Source organism: Callospermophilus lateralis, chromosome 6 (genome assembly GCF_048772815.1).
Source record: "Callospermophilus lateralis isolate mCalLat2 chromosome 6, mCalLat2.hap1, whole genome shotgun sequence".
NCBI lineage: Eukaryota > Metazoa > Chordata > Mammalia > Rodentia > Sciuridae > Callospermophilus > Callospermophilus lateralis.
Genome location: NC_135310.1, coordinates 98,620,596 through 98,639,626, shown reverse-complemented (window position 1 = coordinate 98,639,626; position 19,031 = coordinate 98,620,596). Strand labels below are relative to the sequence as shown.

The 19,031-nt window shown below is 33.8% G+C and overlaps 1 protein-coding gene across 3 annotated transcripts in view; it reads left to right on the top strand.

Annotated features, from left to right (window-relative positions):
• Nucleotides 1-19,031, top strand: part of Prim2 (DNA primase subunit 2) — a 296,745-nt gene that overhangs the window by 144,907 nt on the left and 132,807 nt on the right. For all 3 annotated transcript variants that reach the window (XM_076860062.2, XM_076860061.2, XM_076860064.2), the window contains exon 8: nt 4,429-4,496. In XM_076860062.2, coding sequence (XP_076716177.1) covers nt 4,429-4,496 — 68 coding nt within the window. The remainder of the gene's footprint in view (nt 1-4,428; nt 4,497-19,031) is intronic.

Here is a 19,031-nt window from a genome sequence, read left to right as displayed (position 1 = left end):
TTGTTTATTCATGTTCCCTCCCTTCATGCCTATCATTTGGAGAGGGAAATGGTGAAAAAATTTCTTCCTATAGTTCCCTATCAGCCCCTTAAAAAAAAAAAATACTGTTGCAAAATAACAACTGGTTGATAGCAAAAAACTCCTTTAGGGTTTTAAGAGCCACAGTCAGCCTCACAGTGGGAGGCAGAGTGCTCTCCTTGGGAAATATTTTTTTCACAAAGTCAGATGCATTTATTCCAGGTGTGCAACAAAAGAGTTCAGATATAGGAGGTTCTGGTTGTGTTTCCAAATAAAGCTATAATTACTTAAAAGCAGTGTTAGAAAAGTTTTAAGTCTTATTTACAAAATTGCTTATTTCTCTTATCTTGCTCCAACTAAGGACAGTAAATACCTGCAGATATCTCTAATTGCCTATTTTATATCTAAAGCAGACACTGGTAATCAGTCCTGTATTGTTTCCTGGATGTAGGTGGAACTGATGGAGTTCAGGATATATTACCTCCAAATATGGCACTTTGGTGTTTGGGGGAAACAACAGAAGCAGAAAGGTTACTCTCACCATCATGATCCTTCTCCCCTGAAGCAAACCATACAATCTACACTGTAGAATTGACTTTCCCCAAGCCCCTAATTCCCAGAGGAAAGGCATCAGAACACAGAAAATTCTGAATGAAGGGGCTCTGTGAGTCCCCCTCAGTTTATCATCAATTAGATCATGCCTCTTTGTCCTCAGTCACATTTCTGCACATCTGTCCATGAAAATACACAGGCTTCTCTGGTTCTTTGGGTTTTCATTTCTGAAGACTTCTGTGTCATGTAAACTTACATGACATAAATTTGTGTACTTTTCTCTTGTTAGTCTGTCTTTGGTTGTAAGCATCTCAGTCTGAACCTAGCAATGGGAAAAAAAGACATTACTTTTTCCCCTACAGAACAAACCCTCAACACAGTGCTCCAATAAGCTATTCCTAGGGACGTCCCTGCTCTGCTCCACGCATACAACACAGGAGATTAGGTAGTTCTTGGCTTGCTCCACGCATACAACACAGGAGATTAGGTAGTTCTTGGCTTTCCCTGCTTCATGTTTGCTATCTTTAGCCCTGTATCCTCTCCTGGGATCTAGATCCATGTTATATTCAGTTACCTCTTAGATACTTTTTAAAAAAAGTAATCTCAAATTTGCCATGCCTAAAACTCATAATTACCCTTCTTTCCCAACCTCCTCCTCCATAGCCCCTATGTTGCCATTAATTCAACACCTACCTGGGTGTTCTCCAGATTTTTCTTTTAGTCACAGAGTTCTATGGAGTATATCTCATTCACATTCCTCATGTTCATGCCTTCCTTTCTACCACTTCTGTCTCTGCCATAGACTTTTCAAATTGGATCCCCAGATTGTTGCATGTGTTACTGTTTCATCCTCCTTTCCTCTGTCCTAATTGATCTATTTGCCTCTATTTTAGCTTGTTCTCTTTCTTGCCATTCTTCATACTGCTGGACAATCTGTCCTCCCTCCCTTCCACTCTCCAACTATTTCAAACACAAACATATGCAAAATGTATAACATTTTTTTTTACCTCCACAAGTTAAGGAAAGTTAACATTGTCATATTTCCTTCAGAACTTTCTTCGTTTGATGTAGGGAAAAGGAGAGAATATCACTAAGAATATTGAAGCATCAGTTATTTCCAGTCCTGTTTTCCCCCTTGTTTTTCCCAGATGCAACCAAAATTGTGTTCTACCCAGAATTTTTAAAAGGTGCTATTGAGTAGAGAGCATAATTCTAAAAATTACTTTTTATATGGATCAAACTTATTTTTAGCTATATTGAAGAGATCTAATTTAAGTGGAAAGTCAAAGAACAAAATATTTTCTTTGTTCACTTTCTCTTTGCTTCTTGGTGATTTATGAGTCAAGGACATTGTTGTATTTTCTATTTAAAAAGCAAAATAAGTATGGAAACCATATTTAACCTAGATATTTGTTTCTAGTTGTAGAGAAATGTAAAATCTCTAATGCTTAAAATCTTGTTATGAGAGTTTATTTCTTTCTTGAAAGGCTAATAATTGTGATTTAGTTTAGTTTTGATTTAGATTTAATTTTGCTCAAAGCAGAAATCTGAAAGTCTTTAATGAAGAAATGTCGAAAGAGATACTTTCATTTTCATCAATTAATGGAATTATATAGTTGCAGGTTCTTGGATTTGTCACATCTTTAATAAATACTTATTAAACTTGCTATGTCTCAAGAAGTGCTAGGGATGCAGTGCCTCTCATAGTAGAGTGATGTGGGAAGTAACTACACAAAGTTAGAAAGGAGTTTCAAAAGAAATGTTGAGACTATATAGTTTCTAAATACAATTTATTTAGACCCTAGTCTCTAGATAAAGAAGTCACTTTTGCTTGAGGTTCAAAGTTGAAAATAAGTTGAAGTGGGAAGGGACTGAGGGGGTGATGAGCCTAAATCATTTAGCACACGTGTTCCAGAAACTGGAGCTACGATAGATTCCTACCTGGCATTCTCCCATGTCTCTTGTGGAGAGTGTAACCAAACATTCATTTTGTGCTTGGTGTTTTGTATTGTGACCCAAAAAGAAAATATTAAGAAAACACTTGATAAAAGACCATTGTGATTAACTCTAGCCTGAGGGCCTAAGGGAATTATTAGATAATTTTAATTAGAGGAGAGGTTAACTTTCAATCTGAAAATTTCATTGTGACCTTGAATGAAGAATAAACTGGAAGAGGCAAGAATGGAGGCAGACATGGGAGTTACTGGAGATATTAACAGTTTAGGAAAAAAGAAAATGAAAGCTGAGATTAAGATGAAGGCATAGATTTGAGAAATGTTTCCTGTATGGAATGGACAGATGACTAGAAAGTCTTGAGGTGTTGGTGAGATGTTTTGCTTGTTTGCTTTGTTTAGAAAAGACAGTTTAATTAGAAAGTATGCTACGTAGCTGACAGATATGACTGAAAAAGCCCTGTCTGCCTGCTCTATTTTCAGAGAATTGACTTTTGAAATATCTAGATAAGCCATTTAAATATTTTAGAGCATAGTTTTGGTCCTGAGACATGAAATATCTTGAACAATGAAAATGACATTTTGTAGAGGAGTTTGACATTAACAGATACAGGATGTATTAAAGTGTTTTCTTTATGGAACTTGATAACCTTGATAACATTTATATGTCATGAAATACTAGCTTACCATTTTTCATAGAAACTAAAAGTCTGTTGGTTTTGCTAAAATTGCAGTATGTTAATTGGCTTACATTATTGTCTTTTAAATTAATATCTTTGACATTTATTGATTCTTGTACACATTGAGAGATTTTCCATTATATGATTTAATAAAAATGATATGTGGCATTTTTGTCAAATTTTCAACAAATGTTTTTAAAGAGATAATTTCATTTTTGTTATATTATCACAAATTGGGTTTGAATTAAATGTCTGTTTTCCATTTTAAGAAGATTTTAATGTATGAAAAAATTGGAATGAAGATACTCTATTTAATACCAAAGGCCATCTTTCAGTTGTTACTTGTCTTAAGATTCTTTTCTGTGAATTAGCAAATGATTTATTAGATTACTCTGCTCATTATTGAATCAGTTATTTTCTAATCTTACTTTATTGTTTTATTAAGTTTGCTTCAAGCTGATTACTTTGAAAGTCTTTATAAAGTCTTTGTGACAGTTTCTTAGGAGAGCAGATTAAAATAGAGATACATATAGATACATAGAAATATAACTAATATTTCAGTAAAAAACAAATTGGAAGTTTATACTTCTTGATATACTGTCAGCTTAATGCACAGTATTTAACAGAAAGGCTTTAGTTTTCACTATTTCCTAGATCAATTTGAGATCATATTTCAATATTTAATGCTTTCAGTTACTATTGTATACTTAAAATACAGTCTTGGTTTCTTAATGTAGTTGTCCAAATGAAGGAATGCATATGGAGTGAGTATACAATACACACTTCTTTCATAGTGGTTTAGCTGTAAATAAACAAGAGTTCCCCTTCTCAATTTCATCAATTTCATCGTTGCAGTATTCAGTGCCATAGGTTGGTTGTTATTCATTTTAACATTTAGGAATCTTTCCATTTTTATTTCACGGATAATATTTTCATGAGTAGATGCCTTTTCATGAACTCAAATATTCAAATAGGTCCTCCCTCTTACTTTTTTTTTTTTTTAAGTTCTAAACTTGGCAATATGTCCTACATCCTTAGAGCCATGTTGTTATCTTTAATCGTATAATGTATCCGCTTTTTATATAATTCATTTTTTTTTAAAAGAAACATTTCTTCACATTTTATGTTCTGCCTCCTTGGTCTGTTCTTCCTGACCCTGTTTTGCATTTAGTGCTCCTGTCTGTTTGGCCTTTGCTATTTTCGTTAACTTTGTCTTTTGCTTTCAGTTAACAGCCAGGTCCTTGCCTGCTGTGCAGTCAGATGAGAGACTTCAGCCTCTGCTCAACCACCTCAGGTAATAGAAGACACAGCTTTGCTATGCTTTGAAATGCAAGTGCACTAATGTGGGTGAAGTATGTTAAAGTGCTTAATAATGCTTTCAGTTACTGAAACTTAATTTTTTTCTTGTTTGACTCTGTTAATCAAATGGAAGTTCTTAATATCATGTACTTGTTACCCTTGACTTTAAGGTACTTTAGAAAGCTCTTTTAATAAAAGTATGTAGAACTACTTGATAAGTTTAAGTGAAAATGTACAGAAAGATCTAAAAAAGAATGGGCTATTTCTTTAACCCAGGCTAAAGCATATTTTAATCAGGATAAATTAAATGAGTAGGGTTTGTTTTCTAAACACAAACATGATATAGCGTCATTATTTAAAAAATAAACTTAGAAAATGCAGGAAGAGGGGAAAAAATCATTATTAATCCGAAGTAATTTTTCCCTCTATGCTATTTTAAAACCCAGCATTAAAATTATACTTCTATAAAATTTATGATTTTTCCATTTCTTATGAACATGAGATTTTTTCCTTATTAAAATAATTGTGAAAATATCCTTTTTAGTGACTATGATATTTTCTTGTATGACTTTACTATACCACATTTACACTTATCTCCCTTAGGGAGGCATGTGGGCCATTTCTTTTTCCTTTTTTTTTTGGTACTGGAGATTGAACATGGGGGCACTTGACCACTGAGTCACATTCCTACCCCTATTTTGTATTTTATTTAAAGAAGGTTCTCACTGAGTTGCTTAGCACCTTGCTTTTTGCTGAGGTTGGCTTTGAATTCGAGCTCCTCCTGTCTTAGCCTCCTGAGCAACTGGGATTACAGACATGTGTGCTGCCATAAATAATACTGTATATGAACCTTTGTCTATATTTTAGATCATTTCCTTAGAATAGATTTTCAAAAGTGGAATTACTTTGTCAGAGTATGAGCCATTTAAAAAATTTAAGGATATATATATTTTTTCATATTCCATTTTTATTCTCCTATTGTACAGGATTGCCCATTTTATTTTGTCCTGAATAGGTTGGGGAAGTCAAATAGTTACTAATTTAGTAATTCATAGAGATGCTGTTTTGGTCAAATGCATTCAGTTATTAAGAAAAGTGATTTTGACATTTTATTCATTCTTATTTTGTTGTGAGATTAAGGATCTGTCATTAACTCATGTATTGATAGCATTTCCTGTTTTTATTTGATCCATCTTTTTTTTTTTTTTTTTTTTTTTTTAACCAGGGATTGAATTTGGGGACACTTAACCACTGAGCCACATCCCCAGCCCCTTTTTTCTATTTATTTAGAAACCGGGTCTTAGTGCCTCGCTGAGTTGCTGAAGTTGGCTTTGAACTTGTGATCCTCCCGCCTTAGCCTCCTGAGCTGCTAGGATTATAGGAATGTGCTACCAGCTTTTTATTTGATCTTAGGTGCTTTAGCTATAATAGATAATAGCTTATATTTGCTATAAACTTAAAAAATTTATTTTCTGTTATTTAGAGCACTTGTATTTACAAGTTTGATGTAGTCAAGTACCAATAATGTTTTTCTTTTCTAGTTCCTTTTCACTCTTTTTAAACTTAGACTGTCACTTTTCATTTGGAAGTGTTAATAGATTTTACTCTTATCTTTTTTTTTTTCCTTCTTTCCTCTTTTATTCTTCTCTGGTAGCTTTTCTTTCACAGGTAGGTAGTTTTTAACCTTCTATATAATTGTTTTGTCGGGACAGAAGGGAGGGAGGGGATCAAGATTACTATTTCAGCAAGGACGGAATAGTATGCCTGTTATATGCAGTTCAATTTTCTAGAGCTGTGTTAAACCCAGAAATCTTGTTGAAGTCTTTTGCCCAGCCCCCACTTCTACTCATCCAAATCTGTTGGTGATTTTATCTCCTCAATTTCTGTCTTAATACAGTAGCCTCTTGTCTGTTCTCCTTGATACCTGCTTTGCCATCAAATGTATTTCATATCACTACCGTATTTGGTCATGTTATCCCTTGACTTAAAATTCTTCTCTGCCTTTCCAGTTTCATTCTGGATGAAACCTGAACTCCTTAGCCTGGCATATGAAACCTAATAGGAGCTTAAACCTATCTCTCTCTTTGGACTATTCTTGCAGCACTTCTAGTCCCATTCAAGTGGCATGACATTCTTCTAATGCAACATTCTTGTGTGAACTTCTGTGGCCTTGCAGATACTTTCTCTATTGCTACTTCTATTGATATATATGAATTTGTATACACATGATTTAAGAATACATTTAAAATGTATTTCTCATGTAATATATATTTTAAAACATGCTTTATATACATATATTTATGAATACAAATGTATTTTCCCTTACCTCAGTTGTATAACTTGACAGTTGTATAATTTTTGCTTGTCCTTTAAGACTCAGCTTAAGTGTTACCTCCTCTAAGTTTTATCTGTTTAGTTCTCTACCCCTTAGTCTGAATCAGATGCCTTTTGTAGGTGTTTTCATAATATTATATGACCACCTTTGTAGTATAGAATTTGATATTGTTACTGTTTGCTTATTGTCTGATTTCCTCATTACAGTATGAGCTACTTGGCTTTTAGCTTGTAAATTCTTTTGTATTTATATTCCCAATATCTAGGCCCATGATATATAGTGTTGAATGAATGCAAGTTATATTAGTGATGTTTTGTTTTATTAGTGATGTTTTGTTTTCTTCTTTTACATTTTATAAATATTAAAAATTCTTTCCTATAAAACTACTGCTTCAAAAGATATAAGCCTAGAGGGTTGAATCTCACTTCTAGTTAATGCTTGATTCTATGAGATAATGATGGATTCCTCTTCCTCTAACTCAGTATGGTGATTTTATACTAGAATTTAGATTAACTACTGACACATCTCTTTGAGTTCTTGAAACTTGCACAAACCGTACATTTGTTTAGGGCTTTTATTCTCTATGGAGTTCCCTCGTGACTGGTTGCTAGGCAACCAGGGCTAGATGCTACATGTAATATGCACCATCTGATGTTGCCTTTTTTTATTGTTATTAAACCAAATGGTTTCCCATTTTATCACCATGTCAGAGACATCTGTATGTAGGGTGGCAGCTGATGTGCATAGTTTGACACTTCCTGTTCTACAAAGCAACCTTGTGATATGCCTTTCAAGCATACTGAATTGTCTTTTTTGGCTCTCCAAATGTAATGTTTTTCTTATCTCTCTTCCTCTTTTTTTTTTTTTGTCCAGAGAGGAAAGGATACTATTTGGTTTCAGAGAGTCTAAATGATAATCTTGTTAGGAAAAAATAATTATCATTGATTTGCATGAGCTATATAATTTAAATGTTACCTAGAGGGGATGGACATTAGAAGGTTGAGACTGGGATCATTATTAGGCGTAATTTTCTTTAGTGCCTCTAATGATCAAAGAGGAATGATGAATAGCATTTTAATTAAATTTGTCAATAAAACTAATTTGGGAGCTGATACAAATATCTGTAAACATTGAAGGAGCAATATAGAAAAATTCTCAAATTATTTTACAGGACTTAGACACTCAAAGAGAATTAGTGTGATTCTTTGCCAATCTGATAATTTGGGATATTGCTTAACAATAGTTGAGGCTTTTACAGTGATATGTCCATTTTTTTAAAAAGTAAAATCTAGTTCTCTAGTTAAATCTTTCTATGCATATTTTTTTACTTCAATATCTTATGGAAATATGATCTTATATTAATAGTAATATCCACCCATTCATTGGTGGGTGCCCATTATGTGCTTTCAATAAAAATATACAATCTGTTATCAAGGACTTCAGAAATGGGACCATGACTTTTGTTTGTACTTTCTAAAATATGGTAGTGGCTTATGTTGGATGCTCAGATTGGGCTAAACTTTAATCTTACTTGGGGAATGTTGTCATGAACTAAGAAGAATAAAGGAAGACAAGGGGATTACGGAATGAATATGGTTGTTGCTAAGTTCAGTAGTTTCAGACATTTTAGGCTTGAAATGCCTGTGGGACATATATGGGGAATGTGTACTAAGTAGATGAATATAAACCCACAGTTTGAGTGAGGTTGATACCTGAGAGACTTTTGCTAGTCACCATTGTATAGGTGGTTCTTAAAATCAGGACTGGTTGAGATCTCTAAGGTAGAGAGTTTATATATATATAGACACACACACACACACACACACACACACACACACACACGAATGGCCAGGAATAGAACTCCCTGAATATCAGTGTTAAAGTGACTTGTGATGGACAGCAGTGGAGATGGGGAGATACGAACCATTAAATAGACTGAGAAGGAATCTTTTTGTTTTCTAATTAATTAATTTTTAATCTTATATACAATAGAATCTTGAATGAAAAAGAAACACAGCAAAAGCTGATAATATCAAAGATGCTAAGGAAAAATTTTCAAAAAGGGGTGGTAAACACTGTCAATGCTATAGGAAAGTCAAGTCAGAACAATACTATTTCTGTTAGGCAGCTGGGAGCCACTGGAAGCTAGCCACAAATTTTAATGACACAAGTGTGAGTCCGAGTCTTGGGAGAAGTCAAGGAATAAATGGGAAATAAGGGTGTAGAGACATAAGGAGTATAGGCTACTCATGGTAAAGCTTAATTCTGGTGGGGGGGGGACATGGAACAAAAGAACTGTATCCTTGAGCTTCAAAGTTAAACAAAGTGTTTTATTCTTTAAGACTGGAATGCATTTACAGGTTAAGATGAGTGTATTTACAGGTTAAGGGAGAAAGGAAACTGGGAGTGAAGAAATAATTGAGGAGGCAACATTTAAACGTTATTGTAGTAGGAGCAAGAAATAAACTGATTGGTGTTTACAAAGTACCTTCAACCCTAGATTTTTATTTCATACTCAGAAGAACCCAGTGAGGATAGTAGATGTTCATTTTATCATTGTTTCTATTTTTAAAGGTTGGCAAAGGAACTTCAAGGAAGTTCTCATTAAGAAAGTCTAATTTTTCTAATGAAAAACTCTGCTTTCCTCTCATCAAAAGGGATGAATGCTCAGTGCAGTGGGATACCCCTGAAGTTCTGGCTACTTAGAAGCTTGAGGCAGGAGGATGGCTTGAGCCCAGGTATTCAAGACTAGCCTGGAACATAGCAAGACCTGTTCTTAATTCATTCATCTGTTTTTCTTTCTTTTTACTTTTATAAGATGTTGCTATTTTTCAAAATTTACACCAGAAAATCTTCAATTAGAAAAAAATAAACTTCCTTAGATTTACAAAATTTCCAGAATGCTAGAAATTTTTATGAATCATCATTTCTGCTTTCCTTTAATCATGTGTCATTAGCTATATCATCTAGTGAGCCTACTCCACTCTCATCCTCATGGTTATGTGTCCCTGGATTTTAAAGGGTGAATTAATCATTGTACTGATGCATTTTTATGAGCTCAGATATGCTCTTGTGAATATAGAATTTTTTTGTAGATAAGTACGTTTACTACCCTAATGATGGTACCCAGGAGATAAAATATATAAAATTGAATTAGGCTAGCAAGGGTGTATGTTCAAGATTGTTATTTTTATTTATCTCACTTATAAATGTAAAGTATAAACAGATGAGACTAGAGAGGAAATCTTGCAGCCCATATTCTACATGTGATAATTTTGATTTTGTAATCAAGATTTTTTTTTTTTTTATTAAAACAGTGCCTCCCTTCATAGTATTTGTCTTTCTCCTTTATTCCTCCACTTCAAGATATGGAGTGAGGGACAGCTTTTATAGATCACTTTAATAGTTGCTCTTATTTAGCTTTTGGTCCTTTTAAAGAGTGTCTAATTTTAAAAATGTGTCAGTGACACCATTTCTTCTAATTTTATCAGTATCCTTCACCCCAACAGTGAATTAGAAATCAAAGATAAAATATGATAACAAAGAGAATTACTGAATCCATAGGACTGTTTCTCATGGCTTAATTTATAGTGCATCCTGAATTTGTAAGTAGATGCTTATATTGACCTTTCTTTTAAAAATCATTTAAAACAAGGCATTGCCCTTAATTTAGTATTACCACAGACTACTTTTATATAAGATTCTTTTTTCCTGATGCAGTTCATTTGCTTAATATTGATGTATTTCTGTTTATTCCGTTTAAGAATATGCTGTCACAAATTTTATGAGACATGCAACTTCTGTAAGAAAGCTTTTCCTAGTAACCATAGTGGTACAGGGAAGTGTTTTCTTTTTGAATTGGCTCTCGTTTTTAAATCAGAAAATTGTATGGGCATTCATGTGTCGATGTGGCAAATATAAAAATAAGTGCTAGAAAATGCTTTAGTAGATTGGGGCTTCCACCAATGAGAGCTGACATGAAAGCCTCATTAATGTGGGGCACATGCTTGAGTTGTTTGCTAGCTCTTTCTCATCACCAGTTTATGGCAGTGCCTTGAACTCTTTTCTACATGCAGCAACACAAGCTTTAGGTCACTGATTATTAAGGCTTTCCAGCTATCATGTAAGATATTAATAAGGGAAAATAGTCTTCTAATTTATTTTGAATTATAATGTTTTCCAATCTGAATGATGTTCAGGTATTCTTTTTTAAAAAAAATACTTTTTAGTTTTAAGTGGATATAATATCTTTATTTTACATTTATGTTGTGCTAAGGATTGAACTCAGTGCCTCAAGCATGCTAGGTGAGCGCACGACCACTGAGCCACAATCCCAGCCCCCTATGTTTATGTATTCTTAAGAGATATTTGCCAAGACATGGCATTTTGCTAGAATTGGACCATTGTGTTAAGAACCCTATAATAGATATGATTATAAAGGAACTAGTAGATGCAGTCCCTTAACAAAAATTTATATTTTCAAAGGGTTAGAACCCAAATTTATGAACATAAGCCCCCCTACTCCTACCTAGGACTACACTGGAAAAGTTGCTGCAGCTTAATCAAACAGAATAAGAGAAGTGTAAAGTCTTGTGAGTGGCATCAGTTTCTGCATATGGATTAGATTACAAATTTAGTGCAATTTAATGTGTTTGATAAAATATATAGTCAATATATTAAAATTTGTAGAGAAACAAATTCCATTTCCTTAATACAACCACCGGTTATTCTTTGATTATTTATATGCACATTTATATGTAATTTTAATTTAAAGAGGTTAAAAGTTTTTAACAATTCTTTCACTTAATATAACTAAATGATAAAGTAGAAAATATTTGTGACTCTAAGCATTTTACATTACTTAAGCATATTACACAGGTAATATTGGGATGAGTTAGCTGTATCTATTTTTACTTAACCATCCCCATTTTATTGTATATTTGGGCTCCTCTGCCCACTGAATAAACCTATAAAGAAGAATTATAGAATGTTAGCTGTTTTTATCAGACCAGGAGAAGCCTACTGGCGAGCATAAATGCTGTTATGACTTCGTGACGAAGGGATTGCAGAATAAATGTTTTCCAGCAGGTGGAGATATGAACAAAGAACAGCAAACTAGGTGGCATATATCTTTGAAGATATAGGAGCATTCTTTAGTCAAAGGTGTCAGATTGCCCAGATGAAAATGTGTTAATGAGCTTAACAAGATAACCACTCACTTAAAAAAGATGGAATTTAAAAAGTTTAAACTCAACTTTACTAGTTTCTAGACTAGAACCTTTATAGCCATCTTACCAACTGTCCTTTAGAAATTAAAAAAAACAAAAACAAAAAAACACAAGTTCTTAAGTGTCCGTGTCTATGTAAGTATAATAAATACATGTGTGTATATTTAGAAATGACACTAGGATTTTCGATGTGACTAAAATGAAACATGGTGAGTTATTAGTTTTCGAATATAGCTGTAACTTTACAAAAAATTTAGAGGATTAAAATAATGCCCATTTTCTACTTATAGTCTTATAAGTTGGAAAACTGGCATGGGTCTCAGCCAAAGTATCTGAGGGCTATGTTCCTTACTAGAGGCCCTGGAGAAGACTATATTTCCAAGCTTATTTATGTTTTTGGCCAAATTTAGTTCCTTGCAGTAGTGGCACAGAGGTCCTCTTTCTTTGCTTCTGGAGACTGCCCATATTCCTTCTCCTCAAGCCCATATTCCATGAGCTCCTCAAGGCCTTTGTTGTCCTTGTTTTGGGATTCCACAGAATCTTCTCATGCTTTAAGTTTAACTTATTTTGTTATATCCCTTTACCCCCAACCTGAGTGTTTTCTGCTTTTATAGGCCTTTGTGATCATATCAGCCTGCCGAATATCTGGGATAATCTCGTCATCTCAATACTTTGATCCTTAATTATTCCTGCAAAGCCTTTTCTCTGTGTAATCCAATGCATTTATGGGTTCCAGGGAAATATAGACATATTTGGAGCATCTTTGATCTAGTCTATTATAGTGAGGGTTTTCTTTTTTTTTTTTTTTTTTTGGTGGGGGTAGTGGTGAGGATGGGGAATGAAAGTTTCTTGTATCACTTTTGATCAGTTTAACAAGTAATTTTTTCACTCTTAATTTAGGCAGAATAATGAATTTTCTTAGGTTTTTGTAGTTAGGTTAAATTAATATTAATATCTTAAAATTGAGAAATGGGTTAAAATGATTTTTTTATAGAAATAGAAACAAGTTACTGATTTGCTTTTTAATAATATAGAAAATAGAAAAATCTTTCCTGTCTCAATTGACTACTTATTCAAGGCAAATACATACTTTGTAAGTAAATGACTTTGTGATGGAGTTGTACATAGCGGTTGTGACTTATGGAAGTATTTAGTGTGAGAGCCATTTGGTAATACTTGCTTATATACCTTTTATCATCCCAAGAATTTATTTTTTTAAGCATATATTAAGGGAACTCCTAATACGTACCAGCAACACATATTTATCTTTATAAGAATTAATGTATATAAGACAAAAATTTTAAATAGTCATTAGAACAAATCATGACTGTTATATTGTGACCCTTTGGGAATACACAGTATCATGGAAATGACAAATCTTTGAATGTCACAGTAGTCTTGCAGCTTCTCTCCAACTAGACATTTTAAATTTTTCTTAGTCCTGTGACTTCAGAGTTCGTTAGGAATTTCTGGGTTGTCGATGCTGGCAATTTTCCTGGAAAGCAAAATTTGTGATTTCTTAGCTTTTCAAGTTTTATTATCTGTAATCATTAAGTTTCTTTAATGATTTTAAAACATTGACTCCTCTCTGATTAAATAATAGGGAAAATTAGTTGTTTTACACTGTTAGTCATAAAGTACTAACCTCAAAATGATGATTTTATGGGGAATAACTTTCTTAAGACCTGAGAAAGCACTATGGTAGTTACTGTAATATATTTGCAACAACCAAGTAACTTGTTAAGTGCCTGCAATTGAACTTTCTGTGGAGACGGGAGTGTCGTATACCTGTGCTGTTCAATACAGTAACCAATAGCCACATACAGCTATTGAATGAATGAAATATGGCGCATACAACTGAAGGACTGAATTTTAAATCTTATTTAGTTTTAATTAAAATTTAAATTTCAATAGCCAGTTATAGCTAATGATTATTGTATTGGACAGCATAGTTTCACATAATATTTGAAATTTTGCTAAATCATGGAGTTTTTTTTTATATCAAAAATTTGGGGTTCAGAGCTCCAAATCTGAGGTGGCCATGGAGCAACCGTCTCTTCAAGTTGTTATAACATGTTGTGGATACCTAGGATCATGAGGCTCCTAAACCAGGGTGGTTTTCAACCTTATATGGATTTTGCCTCTTTGCATTTGAGCTATGTGCACTTATGCAGGACTGTAACAAAGACTCCACAGAGGAGGAATACTTAAAGCTGCCCAACTAGTAAGCTGATTCCTGTCCAGAATCTTTCTGATTGGACTGTTGCCACACGTGGCCTGGTATTCATGTGCATGTAAATGTTGAGAAACCTGAGAACTCCCTCTAGCTTTGCAGAACCAATTAACCTGCATTCACTCAGTGAAAACAGAATTCAATAAATTGGGCTGAGATAAAACGACTACAAGCCTCACCTAAGGTGTAATGCCCTCTCAGTTGTTTCTAATTGTTATTTAGAAAGTAGTGCTTGGAAAGATAATACAAGTTAAATAAAGCCTACTTTTAAAAGTGCTACCTTAGTTTTTGATTTATTGCATACATTCAGTCTAATGGAGGACACTAGGAACAGTTTTCAAATATGTACAGTAGTCTATTTCCTCAGATCTTATTGAGGTGAGGTCCTAATCATCCAGTGTGAAATCACTTCCCAAATGTTTTATCTCAGTATATTTTCTAAGTAGCAACATCAGTAGTTACATGATCATTTTTATATATTTGTTTGTTTATTTGCTTAGAATATAAACTCCAAGAAAGAAAACAATTTGTCCATCTTGTTTACCACTATCTCCCCATTAATTATAAAAATGGCTGGAATAACAAGGCCTTAACATTTGAGTGGATGGATGAATGAATAATAGAAAACACTTTTAGGCTTTAAAAATTTGCCATTTATTTAGTGTCTTTAAACTGCTAAGTGTTGGGACTAAATACAATGCTAATTTGGACAAACAGTTGATAAATTTTCTGATATTTCCAAGGGCAAGCTCACAAAGAAAAATTCTTAACCTTTGCAGAAATTCAGTGTTGGTTTTGTATTTAGTTTGGGGACTTGGGACCCTTTTTCTTGGAATTGGGAATAATTGTGGAGGACAGAGTGTAATTTTTATTCCTCTGTGACCTTAGAAGTACACTCTTTTTTCCTTCCCAATGATGTACTCAAATGGTGAAGACTTTTATTTAAAACAAAAGCAAAACTATTAGAGACTTTGCTGTTTTGATCTATGAAACAAAATCCTTAAATATTATGAGGCCTCAGCATATGAGGTTTGCCTATAAGACTTTGGAGGTATGTGAAGAAAGTATATAATGTGATTTTTGGACTATGATTTTTAGTAATGATGCTCATTGCCTGCTCATAGTCCCCTCCTACACCAACCAACCACCTGTACCACCAACAAAAAACCCAAACTCCCAAACATGAGTCCCTAGTGCTCTACTATTTGAAGGGAACTGACACGAGGGGATAATGCTAGAATGCCATAAAGCTAATACCTATTCTCAGAAGCATTGCACACCCTGCAAATTATTTGTGGGAAGTATTTTCAGTATGTACACTAAGAATATAGAGTAAAGAAAGATAAGGAATTTCCTCATGAAAATAGATCTGTTGGTGGACTTAAATGTGTAAAGTGAAAATACCTATGTATGGCTGTAGTTTGAATACAAACTATAGGAGTGTATGTATTTTACTTTATAATCAATTTTATAGAGGCTTACTTTATATACAGGGAAATCTATCTCAAGCATACCTTTCAAAGACTTTTGATGAATGTAAGGTTCAAATATTTTTGATACAGAAACATGGATGCACCATTAGTTCTATTTTGTTCATTAGATTGTTGTGCCTATAAATTGGAATAAATTGAAAAATATGGATCACATGAGGGAAGATGAGACCAACCTAAAATAAAGTAGCAGTAATACTACTTATAGTTCGTACCTAATATGGAAACCCATATGGTCATGATTTTTATTGGATATGTGAGCCTCTTGGAATCACAATTTCTCCCAGTTATACAGAAATATAGATTATTGCATACTGTCTGGGAGTTTTCTGGGGAGATTTAAAAAAACAAAATTGAGTAAAATTCATGTTTGTGGAAAAATAATTTACATTCAATTTAAAGCAGAATTTTATTGATTGTGTTCTCATTTGGAATAACTGCAGGGAAAAATCACCTAGACTAACACAAGTTAGGTAGCATTTACTAGACTTAACTGTAAAAAGAAACTCATTTCAATTTCAGTGGTGACGGCTGTTGAGTGAATTTTCCTGTGATACCTTTCACCATAGGAAATGATATATTGTAGTTTTGGATTCCATGATTTCCTGCCCACCCAAAAAATCCAAACTGCAGGGATTGTTCATTCTGAATGTCTGAATGGCCTAGTTTATGTGGACAGAGTATTTTTTTTTTAAATGTCTAAGATGGTTAAAACTGATTGTACATCGTCCACATAGATCATTTTTACAGAGCCTTTGTTTTCCTCTTGAAATTGTTTTTCCATTTGTGCCATGATTATACCTGGCTTTATTTGAAGAGGTTATATTGGAACTTGGTATGTTTTTAAAGTATGATGTAGGAGATTGCAGTTTATTTTGAAAGGTGTCTTAGCTAATTTTAATGGTCCAAATAAATGTGTTTCTTTGATGCAGAAATCAGTTTTGATTACCTGAGCTGCTTTCTCTACTGCTTTGTTTTATACTCCTTTAAAAAATGATAAACTATAGCCTTCCAGATAGAAAAGAATAAATAATGTTAACTTTTTTAGATTCAAGAGTACTGGGAAATGCTTGACAAAGAAAGGAAATGTGTTTTGTATGTTATTGTTTTTATAAGCCTCTGAATCTGTTGGTGGGGAGGGAAGGCATAGAGGCAACTCTCCAGGATGAGAGAGGAATTTTTTTTGCTGTGGCTTAGGATCTTGCTATAATCCGTATTTGCATCCCACCTTGCTTGACTTCTGAATATGAGAAGGGACAGGTGCAATTAGATGTTGAAGTGAACAAAGCAGCCCCAAAATGTTCCAATAGGAAAGTTTCACAGCTCCCTCCCAGCCCCCACAAGAAAACATTTAGGTTACCTCTGAACTAATGAGAATTCTAAACTAATGAGAATGGCCAGGTATAGCTAAGTTTAAATTCCTTTTTTCCCCAGTAAAATGTTGTGCAAACAAACATATTTGTAGTAGACTTGAAGTGCTCCCTGTAAGGGCCTGTGCCAGTTTTTATCTGCTCATGGCTGGCAGAGATTGATCTTAATTTGGCAAACAGGAGTCAAGGTAAGAACAGTTGACTGCTCTGTGATATACCCTGTCCTTCAGAGAATCATTTGATTGTCTCATGTCATTATATCCTCATTGTACAACAGTGCTGTCCAGTGGAAACATGAAAACAATCAGTGTGACTCACAAGTGTAACTTTAAATTACCCGAGTGAAATTAATTTTTATACCACATCTTATTGAACTTGTATCAAAATATCATTTTAATATGTAATTTATGATTTTTGTATATAATGGTGCTGAGGATTGAACCCAGGGCCTCACATGTGCAAGGCAGAGCATTCTGCTGCTGAGACCTTGATATGACCATCTACTAATGAAGTACTTTACAGTTATTTTTCATAGTAAACCATATGTTATGCTTATTGAACATCTCAATTCAGACTAAGGTAGTCTTTCTAGTGCTCAATAGTCACATTTGACTAGTGGATTCTATAACAGTGTAGATCTACAAAATTGAATTTCACTTAAATCTCTCACACAATGTTGAATTTTTGCACTTGGGAAACTTCTGACAGGTCTAAGTGTAGACTATAATGAGATACTCACAAAAATCTTTCAGATATCAGGTTATTCCAAGTACAATGTATGTCCTCCTACTTCAAGTTTAAATATTTTATGATAGTATTAAGAAAGTTTATAAATTATATTTTTCTGGAATTGATGGGAAGAAGTTGGTGAATATTAAGAATAGAGAAAAGCAATAAAAATGTGTTTAAGTATAATAAAATTAGGCATTGACAATGATGATGATTACAATTATAATTTGAGTGAAAAATATAGTGATATACTCTATAGACATCTTAATTTGATTTTCACAACAGCCATTTGATGATGGTGTAATCTCTTTTATAATCCCTATTTACCAGTGATTAAAAGGGTCATACAGATAGTGCATGCAAGCCCAGGACTATTGGTTTCTGGAACCTATTCTCTTAATCATTCTTCTTTGTTACTGCCATGTTCATTTATGCCTCCATGATTGTCTTGGACAAACTGAAGTTGAAGAAGTTATACACGTGAATTGTAGCTAATTCCTAAACAGTGGCAGCATGTACTCCCTCAAGTTTTCATCGGTAGTCTGAAAAGGAGAAAATGATTGGAGATGTAATCACCCTTGAAAAGCTGACTTTTGCCCTCTCATTTTGTCAGTTATGCCTTGTGGCATTTATGTCACAGTAATGGAGCTTGTGAATACCACTCTTGGAGCTGAGGTGTGATGATCCATCTTCTGTTAACGATCAGTGCCTCAGCATGAAAAGATTATTTTTTTTTTCTTAACCAGCTAATCTTGCTGTGAGACCCACAAATCCACTTTCGTATAATTTCTGCTTTTTGTTTTCAACTCTTGGTTTCAACACTCAAAAACAATTCCCTGTTGAGTGCTTCAGTGCCCATATTGATATTCGTGGTACATTGAACAGGACTTAAATTTTTGCTGTTTCTAAAAAGTCCAGAGTAGGTCTGCCTTTCACTTAGGATTCACAGATCAGATGTGTGCAGATATCTGTTTCACATTTATCTTTTTATATATCCACAGTATTTTTATTCTGTAAATTAGACATTTGTGTGAAAGTGTTGTGGGAAACCTCTGGTTCAGTGTGCATGTGATGAATTGTGCCTTCCTGTTTGAATCATCCTCAAACCCAGCATTCCTCAATATTGGATTGCTATAATCAGACTA